At 42.8% G+C, this 21,289-nt stretch overlaps 1 protein-coding gene across 3 annotated transcripts in view; it reads left to right on the top strand.

Moving 5' to 3' along the window:
* The window catches only part of Meis1 (Meis homeobox 1), a 138,829-nt gene that overhangs the window by 75,119 nt on the left and 42,421 nt on the right, over positions 1-21,289 (top strand). For all 3 annotated transcript variants that reach the window (XM_040733161.1, XM_005070399.4, XM_005070400.4), the window contains one exon: positions 4,708-4,853. In XM_040733161.1, the coding sequence (XP_040589095.1) occupies positions 4,708-4,853 (146 nt within the window). The remainder of the gene's footprint in view (positions 1-4,707; positions 4,854-21,289) is intronic.

Raw genomic sequence — 21,289 nt, 5'->3', positions numbered from 1 at the left:
AACCCGCCTTATTTTTACCTGATGGCTCACTGTCAGGCAGAGTTCTCATCAGTTAGGCTTTGTTTTTGCCTCCCTCCAGGTAGATTTTGGGAAATGACAGTCCTGGGAGAAAAGGCGGAGATCGCTTTAAAAAAATAGGAGCGGAGCTTGGACCTGTCTGTAGAGGAATTCCCTGCTGACCTGGTCATTCTGACCTATTGAATGGTCCAAATTCAATAAATGCCGCTTTATCCTGTCTTGAAAGGGAGGAGATAGCAGAGTCTAAATGCCTAGACATGCTTAAATAGTCAACTTGGGATGTTTGAGTTGAGCGTGTTTGAAATCTGAGCTCTCTGGCAGCCTGGGAATTGCCACAGGTCACCTGCCTTGCTCCACAGGGATAGGCCCAGGCTCACCAGAGACTGTCCATAGCAGAATTGTAGTACGAATTCCTTTCTTTGTTGGTTGGCCTCTTTCACTAGACCATGGCCTATAAAATTTTGTAAAAACAATCCTTAAATATTATTTGAAAGGGCAAATGGCCCACGCTGAAAGGTTTGACAGTTTGACATATAGTGCGTGGTTTTGATAGCTTAGAAACTGCCAAGTGTGGCCAGGAGTCTCCCCCTGCTTGTTAGAAGTCTGGTGTTGGTGGACTAGTATCTTTTTGCTGTGCACACTTCTTTTGCTTCTTGCAATCTGACAGGCAATGAGTCTGCTTCAGTGATCTTCAATCCTTTTAGACTAATTTGTGAGAGATCAGAAAAGCTAGCCACCTTAGAATGCAGCGTCTGAAAGCACCAAGCCAGGTACCGCCAATTAATCACAGCAAGGTGGAATCCTCTGGAGTCCTCTGATAGCATCAGATCCTATGCCCAGAGAGTCACGTAGGTGAGGGAAAGAAAGGAATGTGAGCGGCCTGGTCTGCTCTCATCAGAACCTGGCAAGTTGCAGGGAGTGGATTTCTGCATTAGAATATTGCATATGTGCAGCAGTGTGCAGGAAGGCAGCCATGGCTGCCTGTGCATAGCCAAAGGCCATTTTCAGGAGCCTCTGGCCCCTCAGTCACTGGCCTACTAGTTAATTGCCACACGGACTTCATGACACATGGGCAGATAATATGACATTTTCGGTTTCTGTCACTACCAAACGCCACAACGTTGCTTGCACTAGTTGCTAAGAAGCTGTCAGAAGCCATTAGCAGTTGGCTAAAGTCGCCCTGTGGCATTTCCTCATAGCATCAGCAAAACGAGCATAAATCACCCACTGGAGCCCACTGCTACCCTAATGAGGCCGTAAGCTTGTTTATGGAGGAGCATCATTTTTATGATTATTTCCACCTTTTCAGTTTGCCTTCATTTGGCGGCAGGAGAAGTCAGCACCAGGAATGAAGTCACCGCTGACATTTTACAAATGGGCTTCGGAGCCCCTGCCTGCTGCCGTGTGGTCGGCCGTGGTTCTCCAAGTTTGTGTAGTGATCTTAAAAATAAAAAAAGGAAATAAATCCTCCCGGGACCACATTGAGGTGACTGTATCAAATTGCGGAGTGAATTGAAATGCTAAAGGTACAATTGACCATTTAGACTCTCCTCTGAGGTCGAGACGCTGCGAGATCAATTTTCAATTTTAGAAAGTGGAAGAGGTTAAACAATTTATTAAAATCTATGAAAGTGTTTGCTTTTAGAATACCCTGTTTTATTATGCTCTTCTCAGCCCCCATCTTCTCCATTTCCCTAACCGTGTTGGGAAGGAGCAAGGTTTATTGTTTTAGGCGTTCTGAACATGCAGCAGTATTTACACTGGATTGAAAGCATTTGCTTCCAATGAAAATCTTGTCTTAGATTACAACCCAGCAGTGTAATTTCCCTCCCAGATGGGAGTAAAGTAGCTGTATTTGCCTAAAAACAGTAGGAAGAACAAACTGCATTAAGCCAGGGCTGTTTTTGGCTTGAGCTAATGATGTAACAGAAGCCTTTTATTCAGGAGAGGTCACTGCCAGGGACTGAAGGGGTGATCCGGCTCCTGCCTGAAAGGGTTCTCCATTGTATCTACATAAGTCTTCACTTAAAAAATCCTGGCCCTAATGCTTTTGCTTTCGTACAGCAGAAATAAACAGGAAAGGTCCTGGAGAGTGTTACACGTGGAATACAGAAAGCCTCCCTCTGCTAATGGAGTATATAATTCAGGTGCCCTCAAGGCACACTTTCAGGAATTCTTTTGCCCGAGGTAATGGGAAGCTAAGGCTGCTCTAAGGCCTTGATTATCTATTAATGCACAAAGCTGGAAAAAAGTCATCTCCACTGGATTACGGCAGATATTTCCATAAATTATCAATGAATTCTCTCCTAGGCAGGCACTAGACATTGCTTGCTAAATTAATCTGAAGGGGTTTGAGATGGATAAAAAGGCTATTTTTGTGAAGGTGGAAACCTATCATGGAGAGGTGGGGAAAACAGTATTGTTAGGGTAGCTTTTCGTTTTTAATCACTGATCGGGTCATATGTTTCTTTTCCTTGGCCACCCCTTCTGCAATATCGAAAGTGGATCAGCTATTGCAAATGTGAATGCTGTGGAGTTGTTTTCTTTTCTCATGTTTCTTTAATGAATTGTTATTTTATGTGGTGAATTGCTTCTCTGTAGGAGCAGCTTCTTTAAATACTGGACTTTGAAAGAATGAAGTAGGCAAGCCCTTAGGGATTTCCCATGAAATACTTGGGTATGCAAATAAAGACCAGGCAGCATTGACTTAGGTGTGTGGGTGTTTGGCTCACCAGGGACCCCCAACATCAGCACACCCAGCCATGTGACCTTGAAGCACAGGACTTTCTTCATTAGTTGGATGGGCTGTGATGGTTTTGGAGTTGGGAGGTCTTTCATGATCTTTTTTTTTTTTTTTTTTTTTTTTTGGTTTTTCGAGACAGGGTTTCTCTGTGGCTTTGGAGGCTGTCCTGGAACTAGCTCTTGTAGACCAGGCTGGCCTCGAACTCACAGAGATCCGCCTGCCTCTGCCTCCCAAGTGCTGGGATTAAAGGCGTGCGCCACCAACGCCCGGCCTTTCATGATCTTTTCTAGGGGGAAAAAAACCCCACCCATTCTATGAGCTTGGGCAACTCTCACAACTTTCTATAACGTGAAGTGCACTAAAATTATAAATTTTTGTAGAAGTTTACAGTACTAAGCTCTGCCAGAACTCATGGTGTGGTGAAGCTCTACTAAAAGTCAAAATGGCGGACTCTTGTCTGCACCTCACTGATGGGATTTATCTCAGGACACATCAAGGCAATGGAGAAACACCTGGGGGGGTCACTTTTCATGTTACAAGGGTGGGTTCCCTGAGAGAACAGTTAAATTGAAGCTTCATTTGCAATACAGCTACTATAGATGACAGAATAAGTGAAATCAAACTAGAGGTTTCTTGTCGCACTGAGGACCTGGAGTAGAACCAAGAAATGGAGGAGGGTGAAACTGTGTAAAAAAAAAATCTGAGTGTGAGTTCCAATAGGTAGTCATCAGCCAAATTGTGTTACCAAAGTGTCAAGTTCTTTGGACCATAGGTTCCCAGTGACGTATTTAATGGGGTGAGTGTGCCCTGGGGTGTAGTCCTTACTGCATTTCTAAGCCTTGCCACTGTAGTTCTTCATTCTGGGCCCAGATCAATCCATCCATTCCCAAAGCCCATTAGTAACATTCACAGACAGGACAGAGGTTTCAGGTAGCTCCCTGGCGGGATGACCTGTCAGAACACTGCGGCTGACCAGTGTGGTGGTTTAGTCTGCTGCTGTTTGTCCTTTGACTTGGTGCAAAGATCAAACGTAGGCATTTCTCTTTTAGATCTTGTGACTTATTTTGGTTCCTGTGATTACAAGGGTAACACTTTTTTTCTCATGTTGTCAAATATGGCATTATTAAAGGAAGGCTGTATTATCATTTCATTGAGTCATGGAGCTGAAATATTTCCGAAAATAAACAACTCCAAGTGTTTATAACAAAACCAGTAGGAAAATTAGGATCCACTAGGAATATGTTACCAGGTGACATATCAGTGTGCAATACTTTAAGAAGAAATTTTAGAAACTACCCAGATTTCTAGTGCAGTACAATTCTAATATTTCTTTATTTTATTTCAATAGTAATTATTTTTAATTAAAAGATGCATCAGGGGTTTTTCCCCTCACTAAACTTGACGCTGTTGCTACACTTGGAAAAATCACATCTTCTTCGAAGCATTCCATGGCAAATTGTTTATGTGATGGATTGCCTGCGTTTCCCCATCCTGCTCCAACCAGTCTTAAGATAGATCACCTATGGAAGCAGTTGCTGTATTAAATGCATCTTCTCACCAGTTGACGTCAGTGACTTTGCATGGAGTTCAAATACCCAGGCAGAGATCTCCAGTAACAGTGCCACCACACTGAACTCCTCAGTAGAGGTGTTACACATAATGGAATAATTACCATGGCAACAAGCCACTCCAGAGGTGGATATTTAGCTCCATTCCTTTTGCATTTAGCACTGATCTTTGGAAGACGTTTTTTTCTCTTTTTAAGACATGGTGATTTTTGAGCTGAGGCCTTGTTCTTTCTCTTTGTCTTGGAATAAAATGAAAGTACCGAAGAAGCTACTAATTGTTTAACTGCTCTCTTGGTTTTGCTTGTATCCAAAGGCATTCTATTTGAATAAAGTATATTAAGGTAGCATCAGTCAAAATTTGATTCACTATGTTTGCAGGTGATGGCTTGGACAACAGTGTAGCTTCCCCCAGCACAGGTGACGATGATGACCCTGATAAGGACAAAAAGCGTCACAAAAAGCGTGGCATCTTTCCCAAAGTAGCCACCAATATCATGAGGGCGTGGCTGTTCCAGCATCTCACAGTAAGTGGATTCTCAATGACATATGTAAGCTAAATATGGACAATGAACCCGTTTTGTTAGAGAAAAATGATCCCCCTGGACTTCATACATCACTGTTTTCCCAGTTTTGAACAAAGGGCTGGCACTTATTTCCTAGACCCATACCCTAAATGAGGAGCTTCATTTGAAGTAATTTGTTAATTGTAATTTTGTTAATTTTCATAAGTTACAAGGCTTGGGAATCCATGTATACTTGTGATTTTAAGTGTGTATATTAATGACGTTGCTTTTCAAAGTGAGTCCGAAGAACTTAGAGCTAGTAACTAAGCTTTCTAAGAAGAGAGTCAAACTCACCCCACAGATGGTATCTGTAGTGAGTGTTTTCATTGGACCTTTGTAGTGAATGGTCTGAAAAATTGGCAACTCCCTTTTGATGGCAAGGTGATAATGTCATTTGCCGTAGAGTGGCTTGAATGGATCCTTCCATTATGACAGTGCTGTGAGTCAGAGCCCCCAGTGAAAGTTGTCCCTGCATTTAGAACTGTAAAGGAAAACAGCAATATACAGCCCACTCTTCCTGTGCAATCCCTGGGGACTTTTGAAGTAGAGCAGCAGTCTATATTGTCTGTGTGAGTACTGCTATTTTCACTGCAGGAATTCTGCAGATGTGAGAAACAGGAGACTCAGGGCTTCATGCCAGCAGGGGATTTGTTTGGTTTGGTTATTGTTCTGAATGAATTTCATGCTCAAAATATTTATAATCACAATATTTGGGTGGATATTTTGTAAGTGTATGTGGATTTAATGGTGTCTAAGAAAGAAGCCAAAATGAAAATTTATGGATAAAAGAATATTCTGAAAATAAGTAAACTTGTTGATCAGGGCATTTTCAATATTATGGATGAATATGGACAGGTTAAAATATATGAAAGAAGGTTAAAAATTTGTGACTTTGGCTTCAGTGGCGTCACTATTTTTAAACTTCAGTTACTTTTCTTAACAGCCATTGCCCCTAAACATGAAAGCCCAGGGCCTGGTGAACCTCACTCCCTTGTCCACTTTTCAAGCATGTTCCTCATGAGGTGTTCTGGTCTAAAGGGACGTGCTCAGTGATACCTGAAGTCAGCATTAGTTCTGCTGCTCCACATAGGGGCTGTGCCTCCAATAATACTCAACGATACAAATGAATCCATGCTCTTCAGCCCTGGTGAATGGAGTGAAAGCTGAGAGCAGCAGCAGCAACTAAAAACAGTAGCTTTCCCTTCTGTCTTCTGACTCTTCCATGGTTCAAACCATGGTCTAGACAGTATTGAGTATTCTGTGTAAAGTCAATGAGATGGTTAGTACTGGAGGTTCCTGGTTTTAGACACCGTGGTTTTGACAACACACTGGGTTTCCTTTAAATGTGACCCTGCTTTCATTACTCATCTAAGATTCACTGCATGTAGGTAAACACTTTGTGATCTGCGTGACTTACCACCTGATGATTATCAACCACTGTTCTAGTTGGAGAAGAGAGGACTGTGGTGTCCAGGACCTGTGATGAAAGCATCCATTCAGAGAAGAGGTGGCCATGGGTCAAGGTGCTTATGCAGTGTTGCTGTAAATTTATCCCGAGAGCCAAGCAGCTGACCTGTTCTGCAGTAAGAGTGCAATCAGGCTGGCCCTGAACTTACAGCCAAACTACTGCTAGTTCCTACCTTAACAGGAACAAGAAATCGATATATGAGGTCCCGTCAGCCTGAGAAGGAGCTTTGGGGAGACTTGACGCTGAGATGCTTCTGAGTGAAATAGAGTCAAATGTTGGTTCTCATAGAATCAGGAGAGACAAGAACAAGCTATGTCATCACCTGTCAGTTTTCCCAGGTTGTACCCTTGTGAAGAACCTTGCTATACTGTCTAAAGGAAATAAAAGTCAGACAGACCCCAAATCCTCCCTAATGGCGTGATTTTACCTAAACCACAATGCTTACGTGAGCTGTGTTACAGGGTTAATTGTAATGGAAATTATGAACTGTATGGTTTCTGGAGGCCTGGCTAGTTGCCCTCAGTCACTGGCCTGAGTCCCTGCCCTGGAAGGGAAGTTCTCCTTCCAGGCTTCTTGGGCTTTCTATGAATGTCTGTGGAAGTTGCATTGCAGTTTCTACTGGGGACTTCCACACCCTGACCCCCTCCAGTATCATCTGCTCATATAGAAACACTGATGATGATAATAATACTACTAACGATTTCTCAAAAGTCAGTTGCTCTGGTGACAACAGTCTGAAAGCAAAGCTAGGAGACATTGGATTTCTCACCCCCTTTGCTTCCCCATTGAACACACTCATCCCCACGCTTGTAATGGAAAGACAAGTGGATTCCCACTGTCGAGGAATGTCCCTCCCTCTGTTACGTCTGGGAAATGCTAGTCAAGTCACAGTCAGGAGCAAATTCCAGTACATTCTATGAAAACAAAAAACAGAAAAACAACAACAACAAAACCTGTTGATTTGAATGAGTATTGCTGCATGTGAATACTGAGCCTATGGTAACTTCTAGAGGAGTAGCTCTTTAGGGACACTGCCTTTGGAAGACTGTCACAAATTGTAAACTATCACATTATTTTTATGTGATTAATGTAATTTATCTGAAAACTCCCTTCGGAAATCTACTGTACATAAAAGAGCGATCAAAACTCTGGCTAACTAACAATTGGCAATGACCATTTATTAGCAAATTGTAAGTGAACTTTTCTTATATACTGAAAATTGTATTCTAAAACCTGGAACACCTTGTAGAAAGTCAGTTGCTAGGTTTTTTTTTAATCCCCATTCTTTTGAGTTTCTTCAGTTAAAAAATTGAAAATGCTTCCAAGCATTTGTATCACAGGCATAGAAACGGTTTTATACCCAGCTTCAGGAGAAGGAAACCGCCTTGGTATTTCTTTCCGCAGATAGATTTTAATCAGCAGGCCAGGTTACTAGTCTGGAGAGTTAATGGCTGATTCTTGGACTTAGGGACTCTAGCTGTCCAACCTGCACATTCTTGTGTGTAGTAAAAACAACAGCAAAGAAGACAAGTCTAACACGCAGGTAATTATGAAGTGAGTAGACATTTCAATGCAATCAATCCCCCCAGCTTAGGCTTCCTGAACATTTGTCAGTGTCGCTAAGTAGGGAAAGTCTCTTAAAAGAAATGATTCCCTGTGAGAGAAAAGGATGATTGACATGACTTAGATAGTTAATAAGAGAGAAGAGGAAAGGAAATAGAAGCATTTATACATGGAAATGGTTGCATTTGCCCGAAGACAAACTATTACACAAAATGTCAAACTACGTAATATCTTCATGCGTTAGAATAAGTTTGGGGCTTATGCCAGGTCAAGATATTTCCCCTTCTCCTGGGCATCATCCCCACAGTAAACTGTGTCTCAGAACTTCCCCTGATGTGTTTTGCATTCCACATTTTTTTTACTACATTGTGGTAGAGAGATATATTCAGGGAACTCCTCGAATAAAGAAAAGTATGAAATACTCACGTCAGGTTAAAACCAAGAGTCTTTTTTTTCTTTTGTTTCTCTACCCGATCATATTGCATTTTAAAAACATCTAGACAGAAAAGTGGTTCATGGGGGTCTTATTTAGAATGTGAAGGGACTTGCTTTTCCTGCTTGGAGCCTCTATGTGTCCCAGGAATCCTGAAAGTTGGGGGAAGTGGAGATATTTGAGGTACAGACTCAGATGGAGAAAGCTCTTGAAGGTCAATACTTGGCTTTAACTGACTCCCAGTCCTTCCACTGATAGCAGGATCCCCCTCAGGTGAAGTCTTGTAAATGCTGTTTCGGGGTAAAAAACATATTTTCTATGGGTGTCTGTTTCCTTCATTGTGTTTGTTTGTATGTGTGTGTGTGTGAGAGAGAGAGAGAGGGAGGGAGGGAGAGAGAGAGAGAGAGAATGAGAGAGAGAGAGAGAGAGAGAGAGAGAGAGAGAGAGAGAGAGAGAGAGAGAGAGAGAGAGAGAGAGAGAGAGAGAGAGAGAGAGAACATCTAGCCTGGAAAATATTTTTAAAATTCATGCCTCAACTTCCTCTCATGTAAATACAGCCAATGTGAGGGCTCATAGAATCTTCTGGGTTGAGAATGGTGTTTCCATAGAAACACTATTAGATGAAAAGTGCCCTGCGGGTCTGCCACTCTAGGCAGGGAGCAAATGGATTTGGACTGGGAATTGATTGCTCTAGAAGAGACAGATGTTGTCCACTGGTTCTGATCTCAGTAACAAGATTCTTTGGAGGATCTAGGTGTCAGTCTTGCTAACAGTTCTGGAAAAATCGCTCTCTAAACCCTGCATTTAATTACTGCAGTGGGAGAGTTCTAATTGGCATCCCTATGGCTCATTCTGGTGACCAAGGTAAGAGAGGGGTCGGCAGGCAAGTTGGTATCCACACAGGGAGCTATGGTGCCATTTTCTTTCCTCTTCACGTTTTTATTTCCTAGTGGTGACTATTCTTAGCCAGCCTTACCAGCTCTGAAGGAAGTAGGACAGTTTTTAGAAGGCAGAGAGGCAGGTCATCTGTATTTGAGATGTCAGTCAGGGTCATACATAGTACTGCAGCAAGGAGGTCTAAACCAACCTCAGACCACATTCATTCTTGCATGCCTGGCCAGAGGAAGTGGTTCATAGTTATAGCAGATGTGTACTCTCTGGTGCATGTGTGCTTGCGTGTGTGTATGTGTGTGTGTGTGTGTGTGTCTTTCTGTCTGTCTGTCTGTCTGTCTGTGGTGCTGGGAGTGAAACCCAAGGCCCTACCTTATGCTAAGCCAGCCCCCTACTACTGAGTCATATCTGTAACCCAGAATTTTGATTTTCTTTTTACGACTTGCAGCAATCCTCCTGCTTCAGCCTCCCAAGTGCTAGGATTACAGATATGAACCATCATGTATTACCTATAGATATTAACTATACTTATTAAACACTTAAACACTAGCGGGGTGAGTGACGGCTTTTCCTTTCAGATGTCCATGAACCACATCTAAGACAAAGTCTTTTCAACACAGAAGAGCATCTCCATGGTCATTCCTTGCCCCCTTAGACTGGCCCTTCTTCTCACCAGATCTGGGTTCTGCTGGCACTAACTCAGGCTCAGCCAGAGAGGCTCTTTCTGAATCTCAAGATCTAGCTGTTGCTCTACAAAGGCATCATATTCCACCTCCGATTCCATAAGAACCTTGACAGCTTCTCATCCAACTGGGAATCATGTGTCTCAGGGGGGAAATGGATGGATTATTTAATTACTGGAGGAATGGGAATGCCCTAATTATTCTGCCGTATGCATCATATAAACTCTGTTCAGTCATGAAGATAGAATGGGGGGGTGGCTAACAGATTCTGGGGCAACTGCCTTCTATTTCTTGGGTAGTTATTGAAATCCTAATGGTTGGGCGATGAATTTTCTTAGGTCAGGTAAACTGAAAAGGCTACAGCTGGAGTTCTTCACCCAGAAGAATTGGAGTTAATACTAATGATCATTGTGAATTAGGAGATCAAAGGGGAAGCACAGTCCCGTCTTCAAGTTCTTGCCCCAGAGGCCATTAGTGACCTGGCAGAGCCCTCCTCCCAGCCTCCCCTCACCTCTTCCCATTGCCTGCTCTTTCTTGCCCACTCCTAACTGGGCCCCCTTTGACCTGGGGTAATTATGGTCGGTTGATGAGAAGACAGAAAAGGGAAAACAATCAAAACTGAAAACAAAAGTGCAGAGTTCACAACAGGTACCCAGGACTCAGATAGGACTGTGTCCTGTGCCGCCTTCCAGCTGGGACAGGCACAGTGCTGTCAGATGGCTCACTGATTCCACCTGTGCTTGGCCCCTTCCCCGTGGGACTGTTTGTCGAGTCCAGCTAGCAACATTTCTAAACTTTCCTTGTATTTCCAAAGCTAAGAAAGGAATACACAACATTTGGTTTCCTGGAATCAGACCCAGGGCCTGCACATGCCAGGAAAGTGCTCTGCCTCCGAGCCACACCCCCAGCCCCTCTGATGCACTGTTAATTGGGGCTAATTAGATAAAGATTTAGCTTAAATCAAGTGCCCACGTGGGCTCACGTTGTTAGGCTGCTTGTGGCTATGCACATGATTGAACTCTAGCCATCTTCAGACTTCAAAGCCCTTGTCAAAGCATGACTGCCTTTTTTCCAGTTAATGACGATATGTTTTCTAAAATAAAATATCAGACTTGGTCAGTGAACGTGCATGCAACTACACCTCCTCAATTTCTCTTTTAGAGAAATTAAATTAAAATTGGGATACCATGTGTTCATGTGTGAATCTATCTTTTTTTTTTAACCCTAAACTGACTCAATCTTGTCTGTAGGAATTCTGTTGTATATAACACCAACTCACTACTATCTCAGAGTTTGAAAGTTCTAGAAGCCAGCAGTGGTTGCAGAGCCCATAATCCAAGGACTTCAGTGTTCCACAGGAGGGTCCAGGAACAAAAAAGTTTGAGGGGAGCCTGGATTACTAGAGAGTGTGGGCCATCCTGGGCTACATAGGGAAACCCTGTGTCAAAAAAATCTGACCAATCAACAAACAAAAAAAGATAAGGCTCCTGGAAGGTACTTTGCCCTAAAGAATGGAGGTCCAGTGGGGTGGTGGTGGCACACTCCTTTAATCCCAGCACTCCGGAGGCAGAGGCAGGTGGATTTCTATGAGTTCAAGGCCAGCCTGGTCTACAGAGTGAGTCCCAGGACAGTCAATGCTACACCCAGAAACCCTACTAGAAAAAAACCAAAATAAAAGAAAGAAAGAAAGAAAGAAAGAAAGAAAGAAAGAAAGGAGGTTCAATGTTCAATGGCTCAACTAAGGGAAATGTTGGTTGATTTTGTTTTAGAAGGGCAAATTTTGATATGCTTTGCTTTAGATTGGTTTGGGTTGTTTGGGGAGAAACTATATATTATCAAATTAGAATGCCGCATTTGAGATAAGTGGACTTCATACCTCAGTCTTTCCAGCTAACGTGTAACTATGTATATACGTGTTTAGTTTTATAATTAGTTGTATGTGTATCTTTCTGCAGGACAAAGATCTCAAACCCTTGCCATTCTACCAGTCATGAGGAAAAGTGACCCATTTTGCTTCTTTGAGTCTCCTAAGTAATCAAGTTCAGTTATCTAATTTTTCCATTTCTGTATATGTCAACCTGTCCACATCTGTTGCTGTGAATAAATACCACACCCAAAAGCCACTTGTGGAGGGAAAGGTTTATTCTTAGAATAGTTCTTCACAGAGCAATTTTAGGGCAGGAACTCAAGGCAGGGCTTGAAGCAGAGGCCACGGGGGGGGGGGGGGGTGCAGAATAGTGACTTGTTTCAAGGTTTACGCTTAGTTACCTTTCTAATCTAGTTCAGGCTTACCTATATGAGGATGGTACCACCTACAGGGGGGATGGACCAGCCTACATTAATTAGCAGTGAGGAAATGTCTGCAGATGTGTCCACAGGCCAATCTGATGGAGGCCATTCTTCAGTTGAAATTCCCTCCTCCCAGTGTATGAAGTTGGCATCCAATATTAGCTATCAGACAGCCCATGCCAACTGCCCACCAAATTGTGGAAATCATATTGCAAAGGCTCATTTCTTGGGTCACAGCCCTATTGATCACAACCCAATGACTTGAGGTTGCAAAGTTTATTTGATGTTCCAATTTGGTAATAGAATGATTAGCTTCCTACCAAAATGATTGCTTCTGACGTGGGTATCTCTGAGTGCAGTCTCAGTCCTGGTCTCATTGTCAAGCACACAGTAGAGCCAGAGATGGTGGCTCATGCCTGCAATCTCAGTCGCCAGAGGCTGAGGCAGGAGAATAGAGATTTCAAGGCTAGCCTGAATGAGCTGACCAGTCAGACCAGCTCTCAAAAATATAAAAATTAATATCTCCTGCTGAGGAAGGAGTTCAGCAATAAGGAATTTGCTGAGCTCAGATAAGGACTGAGGTTTAATCCTCAGCTTTTCAAAAAACACAAAGCTAAAAATCAAAACAATAGCAACAACCTTCTCCTGTTCCCTAACCCCTACCACCTCAGTGCAACACCCAGCAGAACAGGGAAGAATTCTGAAGAAGTCAGATGGGGTACTGGAGACCCCTCTTTCTGGTGGGCCAGTGGAGAACCTCTGGGGGCTGAGGGGTTATGCACAAACCCTCTGACATTTCAAAACCCCTTCAGCCCTCGATTTCTGGAGACACAATTAAATGCCCCCACTCAGCAATTTACTGCCCAGTGGCCATGGCTTCCAATATAAAATGTCTTATTTAAACACAGGCCTTATATAACTTGCTGCGCACAAATGTTAACACCCTAAGTTAGTTGACAGCTAAGTGAGATACAAATGACCTTCTTTTACTGAATTGAAATACTGTTAATAGAGATTTTTTTTTTTTTGCTAATTACATGGATGTGAATGCCTTGGCATTATCTCTTCAGAAAAAAAGGAGTAAGGCAACACACCCAGCTTTAACCCTTGTTGGAATCTGCTGTTTGGTTCAAGTATCTTAGTGGTCAGCTGTTATTTTATTGTTCCTGGAGTTCCTGAACCACCCAAGAGCTTTCATTGTCCTAGGACAATAATGACCCTGAGAATTTGGTGTCTTAGGGAATTCTGGAGAAGCCCAGAGGCCAGGGAGTTCATCTGTTCATGTAAACACTCATTCTAAGAAAAGTCACAGGAACCATCAGGCCAGTTGGAAAAAGCTTAGAAATAATGCTTACATTCCAAATGTTATGGGGAGGGAGGGAGGGAGGGAGGGAGGGAGGGAGGGAGGGAGGGAGGGAGGGAGGGAAGAGAAAGGTTGCTGTTTCCCTTCATAGTGTTGCTTCATTAATTATTTTGGCATTGGATCACTTTGTCTTTTAAGCAGCTGAAGAAAATAGCTGATCAATGGTCTGAGTAAATTCTAATATGTGTCCCTGTGAGAATTGGTAATGGCTGGTTTTCCCGTGTGAGCTGGCCGCTGGGACAGTGCTGTGAGGTGGCACAGTGACTTGTCTCAGGTCACAAGCTGACAGCTCACTAAGCTTGGGCCAGGATCTCCTGACTTGAATTTCTGATTTTTCACCCAGTTCCTCTCAAACACAAATCATATCAACTGCTCTGTTGCATTGTGAGAGTTCAAAGGCATAAGTATAGCCTCATGTCATACCTCGATGAGTAGTATATGTTTCTGTAAAACTCTGAATCGGGGAATTTGCCACGAGACTTCACAAATGTAGTGTAATGGTTCCTGGTAACTATGGGTTGTGGATGGTCTTTCTTTCCTGGATTGTCTCCCACACATATTTACCTCTGCGAAGAGACAAGGCTACAGTTACTGATAGTTTTTGACAATCTTCATAATTTATGGATTGTTAGAATTTCAGATTTTAAACAGTTTAACTGCTCATCTTTCCTTCTCCTCATGTCTGAGGGTGGTTTTTGGGCAAAGAATCTATCTTCCCTCATGCAAATCTTAATTTACCCTCTAACAGAGAATCCAGCTCCTTGAAGACTTTTTTATTGTTGTTGTTTTTGTTTGTTTATTTGTTTTGCATGACACATGGTCAGGACACCAAAGAGCTATGCCTTTAATTCGCTTTTATGGAGATGGAAGGAACTGCTTATGCAGTCCCGATTTCTCTTGAACCTACAATCCAACTGTCGTTTCTCAGCAGAGAAGGCTGCTAAACCCTGGAGAATTAAGCTACTGCTCAGGGGTATGACACCGAGGGCTGATCATTTTAAAGCTAGTAATAACCAGAATCCGAAAATTCTTATGAATAAAATGTAATTTTAGTAATGTTTCCATAAACAGTGGTAATGGTGGCATTTTAGTCGGCAGTGACATTAGTCACATTGAAATTGCACCGCATTGGCTTTTAAATTACTCCACCTGTCTGTATGAATAGAACGTTCAGTGTAAAAGCAGAGAGACAGCTGCTGTTAATGTCTCCTTCTCCCTGTGCAGATAATGCTGGCAAATCTACATGCATAAAGGACTGGGTTGTGATGGAAAACGGTACCTGACCCCGCTGGCTCCCGAGTCACAAAGCAATACCTTTAATTACCAGTGGCTGTGTTTAGTTGTTGATATAAAAATGTCAGCTTCCAGGAGCGTAACCTCAGGTTCACTCCCTCTAGTAATGTCACTGGCTGCACACTCTCTCTTCCCACCCACGTCTGTCCCTTGATGGAGGAGCATTTATCTTGATGTGTTTCAGAAACATGTGCAGCATTAGCGCTTTAAAAGAGAAACACCTAATACTGCACGGCAAACTTGATTGATGAACTTTGTTTTTGAGGATTTCAGAAGATTAGTGGAATTTGGGTCTGTCTTTCTAGCCAGAATAGAAATGTGGTGTGCTGTTTCTACCTTCAAAGGGCTTAGAGTCACTCATCTGCTCCAAATGCACTTTCTCCTGACCGTCAGGGGCAGGCATTGCACGGAGCAGAAAGGATAATGAATAGAGGGGGTGGAGAATATCACGCTTTTCCTGGGTACCCACGTTTCTGCTGGTGGGTGATGGGGCTTCTTTTCTGGACAAGCCCACTTGTCCTCAGCGTTTTGGTGAATAGGGGCAGCTACCCTGTGATACTGGCATAGGCAAGTGGCTCCTCTCATCTGACATGCCTGTTGCCAGCCAGGGATTTGGTGAAATGGTAAATTGGAGCTATATGTGTCTGGCTCATTTGCGAGCATTCTTTCGACTTCTTTCATACAACTGGTGTTTCCGTGTTTAATTTAACAAGGAATGAGTCCTAAATGGGAGCTGCTGCCTGAGATCCCACTGTGAGCGTGTTTTGCACTTGGCTCCCTAGTGACAAGGCAATTTGTGAAATTATGTGATGGAGTAATTAGATGAAGCCAGGGCTCCTGATTGTTGCCATGCGTGTGCGGAGAGGGTTTGTTAAGGCGAGGGAGGGGGGAGCAAAAAATAGATTATTACCCTGGCAAGTTGGCTCAAAGCTTCTTCATTTATTTGTAAACAGAATATTTAGTGACCGCATAGGAAGTAGCTGTAATCACCAGCTCATAAAGAAACCACAGCAGAGCCCTTGCAGCTTCGCAGAGTGCTCATGTAAAATTTAAGCTGGGAGGCAGAATCCCTGTTAATGTAATTAGGATCTAATTTACCACCCTTTGCACACAGATGTAATAATGTCTAGATATTTATTCTATCTTTAAGCACGTTACATATACCTCAGTGCAGCCGTTACTGAACAGAAACAGGTGTGTGCACTTTCCTAATTCATTTTTACACTGTAAACACATAGCAGTTGAAGGGAAATATTTACCAAAAATGAGGGGAAGGAATGTCTGCAAATGAGGCAGTAATGGACAGTTGCCCTTTATGTACTGATGGATTTCTCAATGGTTAAGTAAATTAAAGCAAATGCTAGAAAAATCAATAGGCCAGCATAGTCTTGGTTTTGCCTCATAGACTTCAGGACAGAATGACAGATGTGGTATCTATGACCCATTTAAGTATTAATGCTTGAAAAATTGCTTCTGCATGCAAGGCTGTAAGCTTAGAAACATTCTGTTATATTAAATTACAGAAAATAATATTTTTAAGTGTATGTGGAATTTATGTTTCAGTTAGGTTGTTCTGTGTGATAGCTATAGGGAAGATTGGTTGCTCAGTTGTTGCTGTAGCGCCATAAATCATGCATGAATACTCCTGCATGGAAACATCTTCGTGGGGCTAGAGTTGAAAGGTGTAAGCCATGTATTTTGAGCTGATGTGTACAGTGAAGTGAATATGCTAACTCTCTACATGAAGACCAAACTCAATCTAATTAAGGTGTAGATACTCAGAGCCTTTGTAAAAAGACTGAAAAATGACGTTCAAATATGTCATAATCCAGTTAATTTCCTGGACTACAAATGCTATCTCTTATAATTGAGCTATCACAGGTATCGTGTGACATAGGTTGGCTGACTCAGGGTGTGGTGGCATGAGAGTTCATCTCCAGATCGAAAGAAGCTGCTGGGAATGTACAGACAGTTGGCTACAACATGGAACTGTTCACGTGATTAACCATTGCTCATGTTTAGAAAAATTAGTAATGTCGGGTGCAGTGGCATACACCTTTAATCCCAGCACTCAGGAGGCTGAGGCAGACAGATCTCTGTTATCTCGGGGCCAGCCTGGTCTACATAGCAAGTTTCAGGACAGCCAGAGCTATGTAGTTACAGACCCTGTCTCAGAAAAAAAAATCACCACCTTCAAGACAAATAATTTATAGAGTGTCATAATATTAGTTTGCTGACTGCTGGGGATAGAAAGACAAGGTTAGAGGCAGACTCATGTAGGCTTGATCGTCAGAGGAGAAAGCTGATGCTTGTAACCAAAATCAGATGCAGTGCTGACATCATCTAGGTGGCTTACAGTGTCCCGCTTACCTTCTCATACTGTCCCCATTTGGCAGTTGATGCCTCTCTTTCTTCTTTACTTAGGACAGGCAGACATGATTCAGTCTGTCTCTGGGTGTGGAGCATCATATGGAAAGGTGATCCTGTGTTACATAAAATCACTAAGGTATGGGATAGAAAAAAAGCCAGTGACTGTCTGGATTTCTAATAGAAGACACTGTCTTGATTTTTGTTTCCATGCAACATGGCATTTATAATCATAGCATCTCCTTGTCTTTGTATCATGAGGCTTACATTGCACACATTCAGAAACTCATGAAAGTGTAAAGAATACTCATCAAAAATTAAAGGCTGCCTTCTAAAACATCAGAAAATAGAAATTATGGACAATTTGAAGATACTTTGGTTTGTTTTATAGACATGTTGTTTAAAATTTTAATAAGCATTCAAATTCTCTGGGGATTTTTTTAAATGTAGATTCTGATCCAAGGACAGGGACCTATGATTTTGGATTTCTAGCAAGCTTCCTGTGTTGTCCATTCTGTTTGTCCATTGAGCATACTCTCCCTAGCTAGGGTCTGAGGGACACATGCAAAAAAGACAGATTTTAGATAGGAAGGTTATTTTTTTTTATTTTTATAGCTTCCCTAACTCCAAAATAATCACATTCCATTATTTTCATTGTATTAGTCAGACAAAGTATTTTGTGTTCCCTTTGCAATTCTCAATTGTTTTTCAACTTGTAACACCTTCCCTTTGAGTATCAGATAGTTTTCAATGAGTATGTCAAATCCACCAAAAGTTTCCACCTGGCCAAGGTCATAGGAAAAAACAAACGAGAATCCTCTCTTCTGGCTTTTTAAGAGTGTACATGGGCATTCTGGGAAGGTGGAAAGGTTGCGATGAAGGTCTAGTTACAGATGAGAGTGTGTGTCCCTCCCTCTCTCCTCAGAGTTCTGACAATGGTCTTCAGAGCTTGGGGTTAACTGTGGTGTGAAGAGAAAGTGTGCACTGGTTGTGGGCATCCCCAGAGTCCTGCTCTGGCCCTGGAGACTGGTGGCTTTTGTCAGTTAGTAATCACAGCATCAGTAAGTACTGAAACAGTGACATGTTTTGGGGAGAATTGACTTTGCATTTTTTGCTTGCTCCAGGGTGGACTTCATCTGACTTACCTACTGTCACTCTCAAATTTGCATTCTGCAAAGTAGGTTGTTTTCAACAGTGAATATCTGAAAAGTAAATGCACCCTGTTTTGGCTAAGATCTAATGAACTGCGATAAATAGCAAGTGCCTATTAATCCCTGTGGAGCAGGTAAATTTTCACTCATTAGGGTTCACATACTGGATGTAGTTTCTTGGAATTAGGTCATTTATTTCGGTCCAAGGCACTAGAGGATCAAAGGTCACATGGAATCCAAAAGCCATTAGTCAGGGTTCTTTTCTGGACCCCTTAGATGTCATTGTATGAGTCACCCTTGGCAGCCTGGGTCTGGCCTGCTGTCATGGACCTGGCAGGGTGCCTACTTTATTTCCAGTTTGCATAGATGAAAAGCAAAGCAGATACTCATGGAATCACTATAAAAATAAGCTTATATAAATTCTCCATTTGAAATACAGTATGCCTGTGCCCCTACATGCTTTCTCTTAGGGCAGTGTGGGCTGTAGACTCTGACATCAGGAAGAGATATGTGCATTTGATAGCACTGTGGATTATCCTTTGTTTTGGTGTGAGCATTTCTAATTCATCCAGGACTTAGTGAAGGCCCAACCCTCACACAGAACTGTGATGATAGGACACACATTTTAATTTATTGAAATAAAGTAAAAATCAATGCATCAACTTAACCGTTGTGTGTCTGTGTGTGTGTGTGTGTGTGTGTGTGTGTGTGTGTGTAGCTATTCCCTCTTGATAAGACTGCGACCACTTGGCAGTAATGAGTTATGAGTATCACAAGTACTGAGCAGGAGATTTTGTCCAGTCAGTTCATTTACTTTCCCCCATTGAGCCGTCTGAGTATCAGGCCCACACCCTGAAGTGAAAACACCATTAATTACCATGATGACAGGCACCCAGTACTTACTCCCTGGAAGTTATGTGTATATGAGTAGAACTATAAGCACTCAGCAACATTCATCACTTGAGTGTTCAAAAGAGACTGGGTAAATGTTGGGTTGCATTTCTAAGGAAAATGAAGGTCAACCACATATTGGCACGAAATGACATGTACTTGAAGTTTTTTTTTAAATCAGGCTTTGAGCAAATACCTCACTTGATCTTAAAACAGGTTGTTATTAAAAAGTTAAGTTGCATATGATCCTACCATGGATAATTGTATCCCCATTTTACAGATGAACAAGAAAGGGAAGAAAACGTTAGAGATTTAATAGAGATCTCTGTATGCAATGACACAAGGGCCGTAGCTCCCAACCTCCTGAAGTTCTCTACCTCTATGTCCTGACATTTAAAATTATGATTTGTTTTCTTGAAATTGCCTTGCATACACACTTGATGGATAGAAATGGAGACAGGCATCCCTATGACCTCACTGGGGCCCTGGCTTTGCCACAGTCACTCAAGTGGACACACCGTGACTTGATGTTCAAGCAGACCTGTGGCCCTCTATGTAGGACTTGTAATTGCCCTAGATGTTTCTAGTTTTGATACAAGAATGTTAGATTAAAGTGTGTGTGTGTGTGTGTGTGTGTGTGTGTGTGTGTGTGTGTGGTGGATTTTGGTTGGTGGTGGGATGAATTCTGGGCTCTTCTCTAGTAATGCTCTTGTTTGATTTGATGACAAACCATCAAGCTAAAACCCTTGAAAGCACCGTACCATAAACTATGGTAAAACTTAACCATGGACTTATAATGTAAATATGGCCTTTAAAGTTTCTCTATGTAAGTTCAAATGCTTGTGGAGAGCCTATGGGAAGCCCTGTACATCGGGGGCTTCCTAAGGTCTTAGACGGGAACAGATCTAATTGTGCAGTTTGTAGAAAGAAGCAGAGTGTGGAGAGTTTGGCCGTGCTTCTGAGAGTTGAGAGAAGCCGGTGGAAGGCAATGGGTCAGTGGTAAAGCTGGCAAGCTTTTGTTCTCTTGCCTCCCATTAGAGCTGGGCATGTGTGTGGAGCAGGGGATCCAGAGCAGACAGACAGAGAAGACAGGAACTGGGGGGGGGGGGGGGCGGGGCTGCCTGCTTAAGCTCCAGGAAGTGGAAAATTTACAGAAAGAGGCAAAGGAGCTGTAATGGGGTGGAGCTTTCAAAAGGGGAGATGTGAGTGAGATGATTTCCGGGGTCTTTTCCAAGAAAAGAAGGAAGACACAAAGGCAAGAGTCAAAGGCTCCATCCCTCCCATGAGTCTGCTCTGGTTCCATCCTGGCTCTCCAGCCCCTTCCCAGCTGATGGAGGCCCCGTGGGGTGCAGAGGTTATCCTGGCATCCCACATTCGCCCTCCCTCACGTGGCTGCTGATTCTTCCTCGTAGACGCTATTCGCTATTCCCTTCTCCAGTTGCCATTAGGCCTATGGCGAGCTTCTGAGCTGTCCCTGTCTCTTCAGAGAAGACAAAGAAAGAGGCAGATTTCCGTGCCTCTAATATTGACTCCTCACTTTACAATTAAAAAGATTTATGGGAAGCAAAACTTGGCCACATCTTCTTCCATTTAAAATCTTTACTATTTCCCTGTTGCGCTGGGCCGGGCATTGGTGGTGCACGCCTTTAATCCCAGCACGGGGGAGGCAGAGGCAGGCGGATCTCTGTGAGTTTGAGACCAGCCCTGCCTACAGAGTGAGTGCCAGGACAGGCTCCAAAACTACACAGAGAAACCCTGTCTCGAACAACCAAATAATAATAATAATGATAATAATAATAATAATAATAATGTTAATATTGATTGATTGATTGATTGATTGGTTGATTGATTCCCGGTTGCCCCTCAGATGCGAGCTACCGTCTCTGGACGAGGGGCTTGAAAGCCCACACACGCCCCTTGCCGTTCCCGTGCATGCAGCCCAGAGCCTGGCCTGAGGCTTGCACTTCGCCACAGGTTCCACGTGGCCCTGTACTCTGTGCACTTG

The sequence above is a fragment of the Mesocricetus auratus genome, unplaced genomic scaffold (assembly GCF_017639785.1).
Source record: "Mesocricetus auratus isolate SY011 unplaced genomic scaffold, BCM_Maur_2.0 Super-Scaffold_100029, whole genome shotgun sequence".
NCBI classification, from domain to species: Eukaryota; Metazoa; Chordata; class Mammalia; order Rodentia; family Cricetidae; genus Mesocricetus; species Mesocricetus auratus.
This window is presented reverse-complemented; position numbering and strand designations above follow the sequence as displayed.